Genomic DNA, 19,581 nt, shown 5'->3' on the forward strand with positions numbered 1-19,581 from the left:
TTAGCTGTTTTTGTCACCTTGTTTTTATCGTGGACATCAGTTGGGTCTAAACAACCTGGCAGTAGCTCATGCTGTGACCTTCTTGCTGCACTGGTGAGTGCAGGCCCAGAGTGGGCGAGTTACTACTGGAAGTTCTACAGCAGTGTTTTCCAGTCCGGTTCTCGGGGACCCACTTTTGGTCCATGTTTTTGCTCCCACCGAAGCAGTTCACATTTTTGCTCCTCCAGGTAGGAAGCTGGAAGGGAGCAAAAACATGGACTGTCTGTGGGTCTCCAAGGACCGGATTGGGAAACACCTGTCATCCTGCATGGCACTTAAACCAATGTCTCCAGAGAAACCGTAACATTTGGAGCAATTCACAGCCCCTTTGCTTAAAGTTTGATTACAGTGAGTAAGTGGCCTGCTAATGAAACATAAACATCGGAAGGACATTTGTGCGTATCGACGAGGCCTTTAACCACCTCAAGGATTATTGGTTCAAAGACTAGTTGAGGAACTCTTGTTATACCCTTGAGAAGGACACTCGACTCGGGATTTTATAGGTGTGCTTGTCCAAGCTGCCCTGAAATGTACACCAACTTGTCAAGATCCCCGTTTTGGTCTTTGCCTTCAACCGAAAGGTGAAATTCGCGGAGCTCGGCAACTTTAATATGATTTTCGTTTGCGTTTTTGTGAAATTTTTAGTTGTCATAATCCATTCTGGCGAGGCAGGTATGAATGTAGGGTGACGTACAGTTGACCCAGCAGAAGTCGAAGTAGAATCCGCACTAGGGTACCAAGAACATCGACGAAGGTGCGGACACCTTCTGGTAACATCTAAATATCGTGTTTGCATGCATGCATCTGTGTTCTCATGTGTAGATGCGCTTCCTCTCAGATAGGGTGCATGGGACCATTATGTAAAGCGATAACAGCAGCGGATATTTGGGCCTCGAGTTTATATTTTGTGTTAATGTACAGAGCTGGGGACCATTGATTTCCATGCAGGATGTCAAACACTTTAGTCCGGATCTTACCCTGGTTATTGCACTACACATCAAGGTTGTTAATGCATTAAAAATCGTTTGTCCCTATCTTCCCAAAGCCATCTCCATGCAGTGCCCGGAGCAACAGAAGAATATGTCTCTGTGGTATCATACCCCCACCCCAGCCCCCCTTCCTCCACTCTATCCTCCCCCCAATCCTTCCATACTCTCTCTCTCAATCAATCTTTACGACACCCGGTCGCATCGCCTAATGTTTCCGGACTTAACTGTATCCCTGCTCAAAAATTCTTAAATAAGCGTGTTTTGTCTGTTTACCATTGGGCAAATTACAACCTGACAGGGCTAATAAAATGCCATTGAAAAAGGCAGACATGTCAGTTGAAAGCGGATGCTGAGAGATGCTGGACCACACAGCAGGCCCACGCCCCCCTGCCCCCCGCAGCCGTTTCTTCCTTGCGCTCATTACCGTCACCAAAGCAGTGAACACCACCTTGTACTTTCTCTAAAGAATTATTTCTCAACCCAGTCCTTAGGGACCCCCGTACAGGCCACATTTTTGCTCTGTCCCAGCTCTTGGTAATGGTTACTGAGTTCTAGAGATCTTGGTTACAATATTGGATACAAAGCTGGGAGGGAGCAAAAACGTGGACCGGCCCCCAAGGACAGGATTGAGAAACACGGCTCTAAAGAAATGAAGCTCGCTTGCTGTTCAATGCAAACATTCCCATCGGTCTTCTATACATCTCTTTACCTTTATAATGTATAATGGCAGTGTTCTTTAAATGTCCACAGGGTCTTCCAATAATGCTTGTGTGTCCCAAGATGTTGTGTCTGTGTTTAGTTGTCTGGATGGATTTGTACCCTTAAGGGACTCCGTTACAGACTAAGAGAAGAAATCAGCATTTCAGAGTAATGGTAATGACTGAGAGGTCTCGATAAATGCTAACAAGGAGTTGTCTTTCAGGTGCTCGTAGAAAAAGGAGCAGGGATAACTTACTGACAAAAAAACAACATACTAAGCACAGGAAGTTACATTAAAGAGCAACTGAGAGTTAAAACGAGAGTAACGTTAACTAAAACCAGTTAGATTAGTATACTGGTTAAAGGCCCTGGCCTCCATCCCTATTATTACCTTTCACAGGCAGGCCTTTTCCTCAGATTTGTTGAGCTAAAAGCATCTCCTCAGTTTCGCGTTTCAAAAACAAGAGGCACTGCATTACAATCTCAGTGAGCTGGTACCACGATATGGACAATAACACCTCAATCCATTCATCTAATTGAAGAAGCAGGTGGGTTGGGCTGCTACTTAATTTTTTACTTACATTTTTTATTAATTAATTAGATGTTGAATATGAACAAACGTGGTGCAGTGGTTAGCACTGTTGCCTCACACCTCTGGGACCCAAGTTCGAGTCTCCGCCTGGGTCACATGTGTGTGGAGTTTGCATGTTCTCCCCATGTCGTCGTGAGGTTATCTCCGGGTACTCCGGTTTCCCCCCACAGTCCAAAAACACGCTGAGGCTGATTGGAGTTGCTAAATTGAGTGCATGTGAGAGTGAATGGTGTGTGAGTGTGCCCTGCGATGGGCTGGCCCCCCATCCTGGGTTGTTCCCTGCCTCGTGCCCATTGCTTCCGGGATAGGCTCCGGACCCCCCCGCGACCCAGAAGGATAAGCGGTTTGGAAAATGGATGGATGGATATGAGCAAACATAGCTACATAATTGTGGGCTTTAAGCATTTGGCGTACTATAATAATACTCCCAAATTAAGAAAAGGCTCTCTTAGGGCTGGGCAATTAATCAGATTTTAACGTGAGTTACCACTGTGGCTTCCAATGATTATCAAAAGAAAATAATCCAGATGAAAGGATTATTGTGCCGCATTTCACCTCGCAGTGATGATCCCGTGTTGTGTTGTTATGAATCCAGTGCACTTCTTTCATTTGTTTCTCAGTTGAATTTTATTTGGAGTTCAAGGAAATCCACTGTTAAAACGACAAGTTTTTTTTTTTTTTAAAGTTCAATAACTGCATGAAATTTCCAACTCAGTATTGACCAAAAATAATCGTGATTATGATTTTTGCCGTAATCGAGCAGACGCAGGTTCTGCTCTATGATGCTAAGATGCTAACCTCTGCTTCGAAATGGAGACTCACCAAAAATTCACACCAGTTACCAAAAGGGAGGAATTGGTTGGTAGGAGCCAACCGTGGAGACGAAGGTACTGCAGATACATGCAGATACCGAGGGTTTGAAGAGCATATAAATTCTTATCTCCGAAACGAAATATCTGTTATCTGCATGTCATTTTTTTTTTTTTTAGATGCTTAACCTGGTAATTCACAAAACTGATCTACCGACTTTGTGTGTAATTCCCTTTTTGGACCATGCTGTTCCAGTCCTCTAATTTACCCCCCACTCCTGCCCCTGAATTGAGACGCGGTGCCAGAGAGCATCCTGCCAGTTGGAGGAGCGATGGCCCTTCTGCTAGCGATCCATAACTCACAGGTGCCTAAAGGTCCAATGGGACCATTTAGCTGTAGACAGTCATGCTGCCCAACTGATTTAAGCATCAAACTCCTGGGCAAAATGGGGCGAAGTTTGTTCTGCTGCAGAGAAGACCAGGTCACGCTGCATTAATGACACAATTCCGGTTGCAACAAAGAATTCAGTTACAGCTAAATGCTTTTATATACTACAATACAATTCATGAAACTTTCAGCGAAGAATAAGTCTATTTTGGTCGAAAGTAACATGGTCTTGGCCCTGAATTATAATTTATTTTATACTACATTCAGATTCATGCACAGAAAAGTTTTAAATAGTTAATGTTTCTGAACTAATTGATGTACTTTGCCATTATAGACAGAGTAAAATTATACCTCACAGCTTACCGTACTGTACGGTTATTGTACCGTAGTGCGATTAATCGGAATAAATTAGAAACAAATGCATTAATTTTGCAGCTTCTGGTCTTGCCTGCCGCAGCACATGCGGCGCAGAGCAGCGACGCGTCAGTGTGCTGTTGTATCAATGTGCCTGCTGTATTAGTGAATCGGTGCATTTCATGCGGTGTATAGTGCAGCTAATCAGCGAGCGCCTGCCGAAAAGCCCTTCAGTTTTCCCATCTACTGTGGCCCAGCCACTCAGAACCCTCATCCACTCCAACCTAATAGAAGTACCTGAAAAGCCACTTCACTAACAACACTCTTCTTCAAAAGACTCAACATGGTCATTACATACGGACGCTTGTAGCTACTCTGCCATTATGCAATGGAGAGTTACTGCGTTTATGCAAAAAACATTAAACTGTGCTGTTTTTGGGTGACAAACACGTGTGGTTTTTGAACTTGGATATTCAAAATGGCTTTTTAAAGAGTCTGTGTATGTTTGATGTTAGTGGAGTTGTGGGGGGGGGGGGGGGGGGGGGAGCAGGGATTTTATCTGGGACTGAGAGTGGAAACCGAAACTGCAGGATGGAATGGGAATAAAAGGCTGCAGTTTGGGTGTAAGAAGGCAGGCGGAGAGACAGGGAAGCGGAACAGCGACTGGGTTCAGGCGAAGGGCCAGAATTAGGCGTAAGCGCTGTCCTACCCTACAAAGACCAGACACAGTAACTGCCCTGCCAATGAAGCTGAGAAAAGGGGCTTCAAAGCTTTTTACTGCCCGTCTGTGTGTGTGTGGTCACTGTAACCTTCAGATGTGGTCACTGTAACCTTCAGATGTGGTCACTGTAACCTTCAGATGTGGTCACTGTAACCTTCAGATGTGGTCACTGTAACCTTCAAATGTGGTCACTGTAACCTTCAGATGTGGTCACTGTAACCTTCAGATGTGGTCACTGTAACCTTCAGATGTGCCCCCCCAACCTCTTACAGTTAGTAGCTGCTAGTCTCATATATAAGTAACAAGTCTCTTACAACTGAACGTAATAAACAGCCTGTGTAAATAACACAGTAAAACACGGTAAAGGCTCAGTGATACGATTACGAATGATATTTACAGTCATTTATGTAGAAATGGCGGCTGCTCCCCAGGCCGCTCTGCAGGCTTGTTTTACACCTTCTGCAGGTGTCCGACTGATGTGCGAAACGAGTGTAGAAAACCGGTCAGTGGGAGAGAAGAACGACCTGAAAATGGAAATGATACGGGGGGGGCAAACACATTATAAGGGACTAATTAAGGAGCTCCGTGCTGGACGGAATGGAGGTAATATGGAAGTAGGGCAGGCGTGGCAGCAGTGTCACTTAGTAGCCTAAGTGGGGTCATGAGGTTAGGGTTAAATGTCAAAGGTCAAAGGTCGCAGAGCAGCAGGTCTTGTTAAAATACCCCTCAGCTTCCTGAAGAGATGTTATGTAATGGCTGTTGGGAGCTGTTAGTGTGATGGTCATCGTGTTTGTGGTCTGTCTCATACCGGAGGTATTTTATTACTATTTTATTAGCATTCACAATAAGTGCAGAGAGGTCAGAGAGGTCTGGGGTTAATGTTTACTTACTTCTAAAATGATCTTCCCTTTCATTTTTGCGTCGCGTAGCGTTTTTCTCAGTCCTTCAGATTCTCCTGACAACTGAACCCCGACAGAGCCGGTGAGGGAATACGTCTGAATTAAAATGCTGATCGATGTACGGTAGATGGGATTTTTAAAAAGCCCCCTTTAAGCGTTCGGTCCCTTATCGGCGGGCGGCTCTCAGGGTTCTCCACCAATGGCTGCGCTTCAACGCGAGAATCGTTCTCTGTCCATTCCCTACCTCCATTGTCTTCCTGGAGACATCTTTAACCTCGCCTTTTCATCTCCCCCCCCATTTCTCAGCTTTCCTCCCATCCTCTGTGCTCTACCCACCTCTCTTTATCAGTCAGGTGTCGTTAAATTAATAAATTGATATTGACTAGCTATCAGCTAGGGGAATAAATTATTTGGGACCAGTAGGGTGAGATCACATGACTTTTAGTACCCACAATTCTATAATTACTCCCTATGAGAGGGGCTGTGGTACATCCCCCACCCACAATCCCTCTACTCATATATTCACACTATCAGCTATTGACATCTGCCAGTACAGTGGACCAAACCAAATGCAATATGGGTGGTGGTGTTAAATACTGCTCCTACAGCTACTTGTACGTACAAACCAGCAAGAATAAAAAATATGTACTTATCCAATTACTACAAAGATCAAATAAACTATTTAGAGAGATTGCAGTATAAACCATTGAATCATTTTAAAATGTGCCTGTGGATATTGTGTATATTAAGGTTCCTTTGTGCCTGCAGGTACGACAAATGAGACCTAAACTGTTAGAAAAGAACATTCAGATTATGGATCTTGGCTCTTCACTGCCCAAGTTTTCAACTTGGGTGGTTTATTTACAATACTCTTGTAGTACAGTATTAAGACAATGATTTACGCAATGAAGCTGTGAAGCAAAACGGTCCTTTTGGTCTGTGGATGAAGGGTCAGCATGCACATCAGACAGCCAATCATAGATGTGCTTTCACTGCCCTCTGGCTATCGATGACCTACTGCCCCTGGCCATGACCTACAGGTCAAGGGTCACTAGCTGGGGTCAGCAAAGATTGCTGCTGCACTGACCAGAGAATTGTAACCATGGCAACTACACTGTCCCAAGAGGCAGAGAGGAAAAGAGATGATGGGGGCAGGCGCTGGACTGTACTCTAACCCCCCTCACCTCCGCGTACATCATCTTACCGCTTTCTGGCTGCATTTTCGGTCGCCTTTACTGCAACACATTTGTTCAACCCCTTGATATCTTTAACAGTGTTTAGAAAACGATCGCTGACTGAAACCTAAATCATTGCGGATATGCGGAGTTATTTTGTGGATCTTTGCCTTGCGTAATTATTTAGCTTACGAGTTATATGAAACCAGCCGAGCAACATGGGGTTAGAAGGTTTACTAGGTCTGGTGTGCCGTTAACACATATATCTGACATGTCCTTTGAAAGTTTTCCTCCGCCTCTGTGAGAAGAGATAAAGATCTGTTCGTCTAAAATCAACATGTAAACTGGAAATCTTAAAGTCTGACACTGAAACCAGAAATAAGAGGACAAATATAAATGTGCACGTATAAAATATTTACAACCTTTTAATCAGAGTGCTGATTTGGTGGTTGCCAGTTAATTGATCTTTTTAATACTTAATTAAACGTAATTAGTACAGGAGTGAGTTGGAAATCCTTCTTGCTCCATTTTTAATATGGGACCAATTGACATTAAAGGGTTTCTTTTCTGCTTTCATCTTTCCTGTTCGATGTGAGTATTTTTTTTTTTTTTTTGATTTTATGCGATCTGGGGTCAGTCTAGCTACATAGTCACGAAACAGGGGGTTTTATGGGAAATGCGTAGTTTTCTAAGCAGACTGAATTATGATCCTTGTCCTGTTGCTTTACGAAAATAAAAAGTAATTCTCGTATACAGTTATTGCATACATAGGTATATGTGTTAATGCAGTGAATTTCCTTAAAATTCAATTTTATACGAGGACGTGGTTATAGTAATGGAGTGAAATTAGCGATTTATGGGCTCCTTGCGTCACCTGGCGGTCGAAGCGCGGAACACGAACAGGTTGCGCTAGTGATGCTGCGCTCCCACGTGGTCTCTGCTCTTCCCTTTCAGCATGAAAAATAATCACTCACGGACTGCCAATCTCTCCCGGGAGTAGCGGTCGATGCCTCGTTCTACCATATGTCTGAGCCCAGCTGCCAATCAACAGGTCAACGCGACCCCAGGGAGAGAGAAAGGGATGGGGGAAGAGATCAAACAGCGTACCATGGGCTTGACAGATGCAGATGAAAAGAAGGGATTTAAAAACATTACTACAGAGATGGAAATGGGAGTTGGTGCACTGGGAGCCAAATTATTGTTAAAAGGAACTCGCATTCATGATCGATTGACTATTATAGGTTATTTGACGCTGCAGTGGCGCTTTTTGTTCCGGAGATGCTACTAGACAACGGTGAACTTTTTATGTTTCTCACTAGATGCATGGCGGTAAGAATAGCTACTGCTAGGCCAAACATGCATATAATAATAAATAATAATAATAATAATAATAATAATAAAAAACAATGATGTTTCAGTTTGACTAATAGGGCCGTTTCACCTTGTTTAAAGTCACTATAGGTTGTTAAAGCAATAGTATAGGTCTTCTAATACTAAACAAATGTAAGTTATTCCTACTTAAATCGCTTATTTCTTTCATTGTACATTAGCCATTCTTAGCACCTTTGCACAGCAGCTGAACATGCTTTTATCTAATGAAAATATGAAATTAATAACTTCATGTTATTTGCCGAAAATAGCGCGAGTGCTGCAGGAAGCTCCACTATAGCCCGATCAAGACACAGGCCGATTCTTCCTAGTTGACGTCATCGGCATGTTTGGCAAGTTTACATTTAGCTATAAGCTATAGAGTATAACATATGTTGGATATATTTTGCTGTGTGAAATTTTCTCGTTTTATCATATATTCCTTCAGGTTAGCAGAGTTGCTACTGCCAGTAGCGTAGTGTTGCCATACAAGGTCGCAGGATAAAGTTTGATGCTGGGGGCCGGGTACAACTTCAATGCAAAGGTCTTTTTATTAGGGGGGACGAATTTTGTTGTGGTAATTATACAACGGGAGGGAGAGAGATTAAAATGAACAAAGATTTTTTCTTTTTGTTTGTCGAGAGCAGTATCGCCGGATTTACTTGCATTCAAGCAGGGGATGCTTTGGTTTTTATTAACTTGAATATATGTAAGCTAGAGATTTTTCTTTGTTGAAAAAACCACTGAATACAAAATAATTTCATCCCACGATTATATCGCCTTTGTTTAAAGTAACCCCCCTGAAGTACGATTTTCATTCAGCTAACAAGTTTATACCAGATTTAGATGGCACTGTGTAAGGTAAAGCTACACCGAATGCGATTCGACAATAACGTTAAGCGCAAAGCAGAGAATGTTACCGTATGTAGGTCTATTCGCCTTTCAAACCTCAGATACGCAGCATGAGTTATATACCGTAAATCCAGTTGTCTCACAACAACGTAGACTAGCTAGAGATCTCGTGGAATTTGGTTATTAATGTTAACCAACAAAATTGTCCTCGGCATCACTACCCCTATTTATTCTATTAAGTTTATTAATCGGAAAACTTAACATACCTCCCTCTACCTTTAATTATTTCATGCGTATTTAATGTGTTCACTTAAAAAAATAGCTTCCTAACGTTTACTAGATCTTTTAATATTCTTACTCCATGATTTGAACTTTGACTGACATGCAGTGATTTGACGATGATACCGGGGATGAATTTCAGTACGTTATATTGCCGGTTGTCATTGCCGGTAATTGTCATTGTTATATTGCCGGTTGTCCCCAAGAAGACGATCCAGACTTTCAACGAACTGGCGTTACGTAATGCAGCGCGGTTAAGGATGTGGGCTCCTCACCTGAATCTCACTGGTTGAAGTTTTCGCAGGGGGCTCCCCTGCGGTACCCTTGAGAAGCACTCATAATTTCACTTAAATATCTGAAAATGGAGCAGAAGTTTATGCGAAATACGTAAAAATACGAGATATTCACTTGAATAAAGCTTGGGTGAATTTCCATCAGAATATGCAGTAATACTGCAGGTCAAAAGTACTTAAACATGCTGAAAATGTCAATGTACAAGCCACGACATGAAAAGTCACGGGTTTGTGTACCTCCGGCGTGATTTCTTGAAAGAACGATTATTTGTTACAAAATACGTAAATAAATATTTAAAGAAGAAAGCAAATGTTGCCATGCGTTCATTCTGGTTTTATAGAAACCGTTTTATGAGGGAGGAGACGAGTCAATATGGCAATGTGTCAAATACGTTTGTCTCTTTCTTCATTGCCCCCCTCCCCTCCTCTCTTTCTTTCCCTCTCTCTCCGTGCGCGCTAGTGAGCACATACTTCGGACCTGTATACTGGCGGCATACGGCGAGCACATGCAATTGAATTAAAACCCTAATGAGGTCAAAAGGAAGCGGATTTAATGTAGTGACCAGTGTTACGAGACTTAAACAAATTAGTATTTCAAATTAGATTTTCTCTAACTGAAAGAATGAAGGGATTTCACCTGATTGGATGGACTTAAGGTAATTAGAGTGATTTGTCACCAAGTTAAGAGAAAAATACTTTCGAGGCGGTAGTCTCTTTTTAAGAATCAACCCTATTCTATTACAGAACGAAATTATGTCATTGCCGACCCGTTCAAAGGGCATTTTGCGGATCGACAGAGGAAACTTTTAAATTTTTGCGTGTATATTGGGAAAAAAAATCTGGCAGCAATAGAGCAATAGAAAGCACAGCTTTTAGTCGAGTATTGATTAGGGCGGCTATTGTTATCGCACCAGGGCGCTACAGTATTCTAAATATTGTAGATTTTCGGGGTAGGAGTTTTTCCATCAAATCTTCATTCCGGCTAGATTTGCTAATACATTGTCCAGAATCCATCAGTTCTATTTTATTTTGTTTCAGGTGTTAACCGAATTATTAATTGTGTAATCTACACCTCCTTTAGTTCTCTATTATTCTGCAGTCCTATTTATTATTTTTTTTTGTGTAGGCCCGTGTCTGCTTCCTCTCTGCATACTTTGTGTTTTCCTTCCTTAAGCTCTCCACACACATCAAACAGCTGAGCACGCACTTCGTATTCCTTACTTCTCTAATGGATCTTTCCCTCTTTTCTTCGTCCCATCTTTGGGGCGTCCCCTATGGCCGCTCCTTCTTGCACGCGCTGCGGGTGTCATCTCCACAATCACTTACGAGATTACGCTGCGTGATAAGCCTCCTATTTTTCGAAACTGCTAGAAGATTTCGGGACTTAGCTGGATTCTCATCCCCAGATCCAGCTTTACATAACCTGCTTTTAGGCTCCTTAGTCACTGGGGATTTGGCTCTCTGAAGGATCGGCCTAGCTAGCACTTAACTAGGCTCTGCCACACGTGTGTGTTCGCTTTTAACACCCCGTAGGAACACACACGCCGTGCGGAGTCTCAGCTCTTATCACTTAAGACGGAACAGTCATACCGGTTATTTTCAAAGCAAAACCCAGCTGATCCACATCTGATATAAAACACGCCTGTGATTTCCTTCAGTGATAATTCTATGAAAATATTTTTGGTAAATCTTAAGAACACATATTATCGGTACAACGACCACATTATTGCAAATGCACTATTTGTTATATTTATTTTATGGAACTTCTTTTAAAAAGATAAATACACAAAACAATATAAAATTATAAACATGCATTTCACGTGCATTATAACATGATTTTTATATTTATTCTTGGTTTTGGTGGTGGGAAAATAAATTAGCATTCCTGATTGGATTTCTGAGTGAGAAGGTTTTCGTATGGTCAAAACGATGTATATGAATAAGACATAAGAACGGTAAAACGAAATCAAGCATTGTATGCAGCTACCATATACTGTGTATTTCGCTAGTGGTGACACTGTGGTGAATGAGCCTCACGCTTGTCTCAAATAGGGTTGACCTATCAACATATTTAACAGATTCATTTGCTTTTATGATTGGTTACGGATCTTGTCGGTTCATGGTGGGTGGGATCCAATCGGCTCCCATTTTCAGTAATGCAAGGTCAAGCCTCAGTTCAACGAAACACGAAGTTATGGGAATTAACGATTTTCAGCACAAAAATATAAGCATGTAAATGCAGGGGTAGTCTCTAACAGAAAGAAAGAAACATTTTAAAAATGTAACCTTTTATTTTGCTTATTGCATCAAGTAAACCATAAGCAATACAATATCAAAGCAATGCAGTGTTTTAATCATCCATCCATCCATCCATTTTCCAAACCGCTTATCCTACTGGGTCACGGGGGGTCCGGAGCCTATCCCGGAAGCAATGGGACGAGGCAGGGAACAACCCAGGATGGGGGGCCAGCCCATCACAGGGCACACTCACATACCATCCACTCACACATGCACACCTACGGGCAATTTAGCAAGTCCAATTAGCCTCAGCATGTTTTTGGACTGTGGGGAGTACCCGAAGGAAATCCTACGACGGCATGGGGAGGACATGCAAACTCCACACACATGTGACCCAGGCGGAGACTCGAACCCGGGTCCCAGAGGTGTGAGGGCAACAGTGCTAACAACTGCACCACCATGCTGCCCCCTGCAGTGTTTTATAATAATGTTTTATGTGTGATTCAATTATAATGAATGCTTCCTGTTCAGACATTATGCATCAGTGAAGAGTGAATAAGTAAGAAATAAGGCATGTTCATGTTTAAAATTATATATATTAACTTTAATCTATGCCAGTAATAATTAAATAATACAAGGTATTTACAGTAATATTTCTCACAATGTGAAATTGTCATAAAAACTACAAAACATTTTGCGTTATGTATTAAAATGTGGTCCTTGGTTAAATTCAGTTCTGAGTCCAAATGAGGTTTGTTTGCAGGTAAAGAAAAAGCAAAGTGAACACAAAGGGGGGGCAGTGGGTAGCACTGCTGGTGCAGTGGGTAGCACTGCTGGTGCAGTGGGTAGCACTGTGACCAGGGCTTGAGTCTCTGCCATGGTTCCATGTGTGTGGAGTTTGCATGTTCTCCCCGTGTCATTGTGGAGTTTCCTCTAGGTGTTTTGGTTTCTCCCACAGTCCAAAAACATGTTAAGGTTTACTGGAGTTACCCAGTTGCCCATAGGGTCTGAACTCCCCCCCCCAATTAGGATAAGCAGTTATAGAAGATGGATGTAAGATGAAGTAAGGCTTCTCAGTACTGCAGTTTGTGTCCCAGGAGGTTCCATTAAGCTGCGTTAACTTAAGCTGGAAGTGATTATCATCCAATGAGAGTTTAGCTAAGGAGCATTCCTATTGGACGATCATGATCATCCAATAAGAGTTTGGGTAAGGAGTACTCCTATTGGACGATCATGACTTCTAGCTTAAGTTAACCCAGCTGAGACATCCAGTTTTGTGGAACACCTCCCTGTAGTTCAGCATTTCTCAGCTGGTGGGTCCATATTCAGTAGGTCATGGAGCGTGTGGTGTAATTAAAAGTAGAACATGACAACTTTGACAACTTTAACCTTTACCGCCCGATGAGCCACCCAACGGGGCAGTTCCTTTATTATGAAGTAGGTTCATGACTTACTGACCAAGAAATGGTGTGGCTCCTGCTGCCGTCATTAAATAGCTGTGTAGTAATTACTGCAGCGATATGAAGGATGGCCTGGCAGGCCCATGGCACCCAGGCGGTGCCAGTTCCAGCTGATACTGGCAGAACAGCAGGCAAGCCGCTGGCTCGGGGGGCAGCAGCAGTAGGCGGAGTTCCTGGGGTGGCGAGGCGGGAGATATGGAGAGGGCAGGGGGAATGGCAGCTGGGCCGGCTCGCCGCGGACCCTTCTGCGGGTTCGACGACGGTGGAAATCCCCTCGGGAGAAGTCGTGCACGTTGGCAGGGTGAATGGCCCAGAAGTGGCCCTTGCCGTTGTCGCTGCGGCCGGCCTTGACGAAGCACTCGTTCAGCGACAGGTTGTGACGCACGCTGTTCTTCCAGTTCTTGTCCTGCACGACCAAGGACACGAACAGCCTGATGCGTGGAAGCAGGGCAGCATGGGTAGCTGAATTCACGAGATAAGCTTGCTTCACAGACGGAAAAGCTTTTAGGGAAACATCTGCAGTAGCGTGGAGACATCCATATCTAAAATAATTCAGCTTTTGATATCACAGATTCTCCGACAATAAAACTCACGACTAAGAAAACCGGAGGTCAGTCTGATGCTGGTAATAAGCATCTTCGTTACCGATGTGCTGGGAGCCATGATCTTCAGCTTGCGTTTGGTCTATCTTGATGCTAGGTCAAAGTAGGCTAAACCGCTCCAGTAAACCTTTTGCTACCGTGCATAAGGTGCCAGTTTCGCTGCAAACCAGGAAACCCCTAAAGTGGATTAACACAACGTCCAGGCTACTCAACATACCCAGCAACAACCAGATTATTCCGTCACCCTGCAGGATGGAATTAAACCTGTTGCAGAATCTCACCACTTTATGAAATGGGTTTTAATCATGGACTCCTATTAAAACTCATTGCATTAAAATGAGTCATGGAAAAATGTGCTCAAAAGAATCTTCCCTAAGCTGCCCGAACATTTACTGTGTCTCCATTTACTGCATCTGATATGTTTTATCATTGCAGCCCTTTACTAGTTAAGAAACTATGGAAGATGGATGGATGGAGGGATGGATGATGAGATTTATTTTTCTCAGTGAAAACTTACAGAACATGAATGAATGATGTAGTTTATTAATGAGAATTATTTTCAATACATCTTAAAGTTTAAAGGCTTTATATGTCTTGTGGTAGTGATTATTTAAAATGCCGTTATAATTATGAGGTGGTCTGGTGGTGCTGTGGGTAGCACTGCTGCCTCACACCTCTGGGACCAGGGTTCCGTGTGTGTGGAGTTTGCATGTTCTGCCCGTGTCATCATGGGGTTTCCCCTGGGTGCTGTGGTTCCCCCCCCCCACCCCCCACAATCCAAAAACATGTTAAGGTTAATTGGAGTTGCCAAACTGCTGGTAGGTGTGTGAGTGAGTGAGTCAGTCAGTCAGTCAGTTCCCTGCCTGTATTTATTGTCTTAAACATTTTATAGTATTAGGTGTTTTTTGCAAACACGAAAAAATCAGTTAATTTACTAAATCACTCATACTTTTAAAATCCACCCATCTAACAACTGATTCTACAGGACAGCTGGGAGCCTGTCATGTGTGGCACGGGGAAATGGTTCACTTAGTCCATAAACTTCAGGCTTTACAGTAAAGTATGTAGGACAATTGGAAAAAAACAGTCAAATACTTTAACGACAAAGCAGCAGACTAGACCAATGCATGCTAAAGCTGAAAGTCTGTATATACCTTCAGGGCCACATTCAGCCCCCAGGGCCCCTGTCAGGTGCTGGCCCTGCATACCTTACTCTTGAAGTACGGGTAGTGCTCCATAATCCACTGGTAGATGTCGCACAACAAGAGTCTCTTTTCTTTTGAGGCAAGGATCGCCATCGAGATCAGAGCGAGGTAGGAATGTGCTGGCTTGTCCAGAAGGTTCTCTGGAGCAGAAGTCCCACGTTCTCTGTCTTCTTCCACCATCTCCTCTGGTTTGTTGTCATCTGGCCCCTCTGAGTCTCTGTGTTGTACTGTCTGCAGCTTGGGGTCATCTTCTGCTGTAGGGACTCGTGGACTTGGGTCAGGTGCAATGCGACAGGGACTCCTGTTTGTTATGGGACTCTGATTGCTGGACTCTTTTCCTGAGTCCTGGCTTCCCTTGTTGAACAGCAGGTAGTCAATAGTGAACCTAAGACCCATGTGCTCTTGACCACTCTGACAGTTTCTCGTAACGTCCATGCTGCCTGTGGATTTCTGCGCATCAAATCTCGACGCAATAACAAAGTTACTAGCTGTTAGCTCGCTGCCCCGTGTTGTATGAACTACAAAGTGCCGAAGGATAGAAAAATTACCGTCCCGCTCATATGTGAGGCTTTGGCACCAGGTTAACTGCCAGAATGCTCCGTCACACAGACCATCAGTTCCAGCCAAGTTCCATGTTCTCTTTCTGAATGCACAATGCTGATGAGATCTCAAAAGATCGGGCTTGAAGTGACCATCTTTAAATCTCTGCCGTGAGGTTAATCTCGGAGTGTTCCTCAGTGGTTTACGGCAGTTCAAACGAACAAGCAAGGTTATCCCTCTTTAAATACGCCGTCTAAGACAATATGGAGCACAGGCAGGTGGGGTGTGTTGGGGAGGGGTGTCTACAAGATTATTATTTCCCCCCCGTCGAAGCTCAGTAATTACAAAGGATTGCACCGAGGGATTTAGGTGACCAAGGTGTTTAGAGACAGCTGCTTGAAACGCCAAGCGGATTCTAGACACTTGTATCCTTCTTAAAAGGTCTTCTGGGGTGAAACAGTAGGAGCATGTTTATGTACAGAAATCTGAGTAACATAGCAACAATAACATAAACGTGTATATTAAAATATCCCAACTGACCTTTTAACAACTACAGGAAGCATTATGAACTATATTTTATTCTTCACAATATTACTATTACTAAAATGTATGTGCATATATGTATATATATAAATGGCAGTAGGCAGTATGTATCATCCATAAATGAGGTCTGAGAGCCAGCAGCTCGACTTGCAAAACAACAGGCGGAAGCTAACAGGGTTGCAAAGGGGCTCAAGAATCCGTGTGCAAATTCCAAGGGTATCGGGTGCAAAAACTGCAATGTTGTTTGATGTGACGAGGGGCACGGTCTCAAAAATCATGACAGCATTTGACAAATAATGACATCATAATGTCACTTAGTAGGATAGCCACTAAACACATCAAAAATATTTTAACACATATCTAGAATTCCCTGTGGTGATATTCTCTGCTCATAGTATGTTTTAAACATGAACATTACGGGGAAGGGCTGTATTTGTGACTGCAAATGTCCAAATCGGTCGGACCAAACATTAAACAGACTCTGCTAGCTCCCTAGTACAATGTCCAGGTAATTTCCAACTGACTCCCATGTGTGAAGAAGGGCAGGGAGAATTCCGTAGAATTCACCACAAACCAGTGGGCGTGTGGATGACGTTTTTGTTCTCATGCGACTGGCATGAAAAGAGATGAACACAAAACATCTGAGGGAGAAGAAGAAGGATCATTTACACAAAGACGACTCCAACTAACATGGGTAACTGGAGAGACGACGAGATTCGGGAGCTTCGGTCAGTGGTGCCGCAAAGAAAATGCCGCGATTTCCGTAGCGTATTTATTGCATCGTGCCCTGGCTCATGTGGGCGCTATCCAAACACCACCCTTCGTCTAAACCAGTTAGAGTACTTCTAGTATGGGTGAAGACGTCTAACGAGGACGAACTCCGATTGTGTGCCATATGTGTGAAAGGGCAACTCATGAAAAAATCTGGGCCTGCTCCTCCGGACAATGCCTGGAATTTATGTGTGAAAATGGTTCATGGACAGGCCCGGAATAGCCATGCGGAAGACTCAGCAGAATTCCCGGTGGGCCACTTGGCTGTTTTGCTGATCAGAAAACAAAATAATTTGACGAGTTTAAAATTGTCCCGGCCAGAAACAAAATAATTTTAATAATTAAAAATACTACATCAACGATTCAGAATGTTAACCAATGAATTTTCTCTCTCTCTCTCTCTCTCTCTCTCTCTCTCTCTCTCTCTCTCACACACACACACACACACAATAGACCACGATTGGTCAAAGAAAATATGCAAATATATGACATGCACATCAGTGTGATCGCTTGTCATTTAGAGCTGAATGAACGCAGTTCGTGGCTGCAGAGGTGCCACCACCCCTTCCGGGCTGAAAAATAATCCCACTCTCTGATCATGTGACACATACAGGAGTAAGCTTAGAGGTCACAGCATGGGGTCAGTTAGGGGTTAAGGGTCTTGCTCAGGGGCCCAGTGGCAGCATCAGTCAGCAAAACCTGGGATCTGAACCAGTGACCTTCTGATCATGAACACAGAGTCCTAACCCAATGAGCCACCTCCCCTCCTCCTCCAGAGCTGTGACCCTCTCTCACCAAAATCTAAACCTTGAGAGCTACAAAAAGCTGGAATTGTGGCAGGGCAGGTGTTTTTATTGAACACTAACGCACAAAGACACAAACCATGCGGTTAGGAGCACAAGACCTGGGCCGTGTTATTTAATTATCACAACCTGAACGTGTACTTGCCAGAACATGCATATATTGATTAGCAGAATGGAAGAAAGTTTACTCAATGACTTTGTAGCTCTGAGCTGTAGCTTTGACACCTCAACCAGCTGTGTAAAACAACTTTGTATTGTGAAAGAAAATCCCACTCCAGTTTTTACTGTAACATCATAAATAACAAACTGAAAAAGTTAACTTCTTTGATATTTTCCCCAAGTACGTGGATGAGTTCACCTCCTTCGTTATTAATATTAGTCAGGTACGATGTGCGACAATTGAAGCAGACCAGGCACATTCCGTTTTATAATATAAGAGTAACCCGGATGTCGGGTTGATTTCTGGCTGATGCAGGCAGCGACGTTGGCTAGACGCAAGGTTATAGAAAACCATAATACATAAAATTTATCTTTCACGACATAACATTCATGTTGTTATTAGTTACTGAACTTTGATTTCAAAACCTTTAGCTGAGAACCAAAGAAACGCAGAATCAGCATGGTGTGTAATGTACATTTGAGCTATCAGTGTCAAGTAATTACATTGCGTTAATTCATAATGAACATAAAACAGCAAATCCTATATTCATCCATCCATCTTCTACTATCTTACATTCCTTATCCACCCTCCTGTAATACGAAATCACATTATTAACCCGTGAATGACGCATTTTTGGTTTACTGTGCTGACCGGTATTGCACGCCTTTTTCCGTGGGAGATGATAGACGGTGCTCTGTTTCCCTCTACTGGCCGTACTTACATTGCAGAGGTGTGTCGTCATCTTACAATCAGTGTTTCCAGATTATTTTTAGAGTACCACCATTAGTACCGAACCTAACGAGCCCCTAAGGGCCGTGAAGGGAAAAATAAATTGTGAAATAGAAGTCGAGGCCAAGACATTGTATGGCCTTTTAGCAAAATACACAGCTGGTGCTCAAGAGAAACGTTCGGTACGACTAGTTTTATATGTTCTCGTCAAAGAAAAATAATATTTAGTTGCTATAGTTTTATTTATGGAGTTACATATTTATTTATATAACCACATCAAATAAAACTGAAAGCTAAAACTGAATAGTAGAATCGTCTTTATTTTCAGGTCCCCACTAAGATCTGAGAATGCAATCAAAAAGTAAAAAAAAAAAAAACGCCAAAAATCTTGTATTTTGTTTGGTTAGGGCTGGGTAGGGGTTAAGGCCGTCATGTTTGGATTAGAGTTTTCCCCATAGAAATGAATGGAGAGTCCCCACAAAGATATAATTACAAACTTGTGTGTGTGTGTGTGTGTGTGTGTGTGTGTGTGTGTCTCCTCCCTCTGTTGTGTGGGGTTTCCTTTGTTTACACCACTCTCTTCCCACAGTCCAGAAACCAGCAATCAGGCAAACTGGCATCTGTAAATTACCCATATCAAGTGATGATGTGCCCTCCAATGGACTGGCATCCCATCCAGGATATTTGCCTGTCATGTGTACCCAGTGGTGCCTGGGACAGGCTCCACCCCCACCCCCCATTCTGTGCTGCAACATAGATGGATCCTTTTATTTTATATAATTGCATATAAAAATTTAAGATACAAGAGGAAAAGCCTAAAAGAGCATAAAGGAAACACAATATAGCAGACATATATAATAGCCCACATTTGTTCCATTGTATGGACATACAATTACATCCACACCTCCACGGCCCCAGAACCGCTTACCCAAGATGACCCCTAAATTTGTTCAGACAGGAGACACCATTTCAGCTCAATTCTAAAGCAGCTCATTGGAGTGAATCCTCTAAACCAGCCAAACTGAATTAAAAAAAAAAAAGACCTGTATCACATTTCAGCTTGTGACATCTAG

The 19,581-nt window shown here is 43.0% G+C and overlaps 1 protein-coding gene across 2 annotated transcripts; it reads right to left on the reverse strand.

The window, feature by feature from the left end:
• Positions 1–12,271: 12,271 nt before the first annotated feature.
• On the reverse strand, positions 12,272–19,544 carry foxq2 (forkhead box Q2). 2 transcript variants are annotated; one of them, XM_048977512.1, is made up of 2 exons: positions 14,966–18,019; positions 12,272–13,561 (listed from the first exon to the last, which is right to left on the reverse strand). In XM_048977512.1, exons 1-2 carry the CDS (start codon positions 15,395–15,397, stop codon positions 13,184–13,186), a joined length of 810 nt encoding a protein of 269 aa, XP_048833469.1. In that variant the 5' UTR covers positions 15,398–18,019; the 3' UTR covers positions 12,272–13,183. The 2 variants fall into 2 exon arrangements, 1 of the variants encoding a protein (XP_048833469.1); XR_007382666.1 differs by lacking the exon at positions 14,966–18,019 and adding an exon at positions 19,437–19,544 and having other exon boundaries at positions 13,424–13,561.
• Positions 19,545–19,581: the final 37 nt, after the last annotated feature.

The sequence above is a fragment of the Brienomyrus brachyistius genome, chromosome 15 (assembly GCF_023856365.1).
Source record: "Brienomyrus brachyistius isolate T26 chromosome 15, BBRACH_0.4, whole genome shotgun sequence".
NCBI lineage: Eukaryota > Metazoa > Chordata > Actinopteri > Osteoglossiformes > Mormyridae > Brienomyrus > Brienomyrus brachyistius.

Coding starts and splice junctions, on each gene's coding strand:
- foxq2 (XM_048977512.1), bottom strand. CDS start 15,397: ATGGACGTTACGAGAAACTGTCAGAGTGGTCAAGAGCACATGGGTCTT. Junction 13,562..14,965: donor ACCCGTACTTCAAGAGTAAG/GTATGCAGGGCC, acceptor TTGGTCGTGCAG/GACAAGAACTGGAAGAACAG.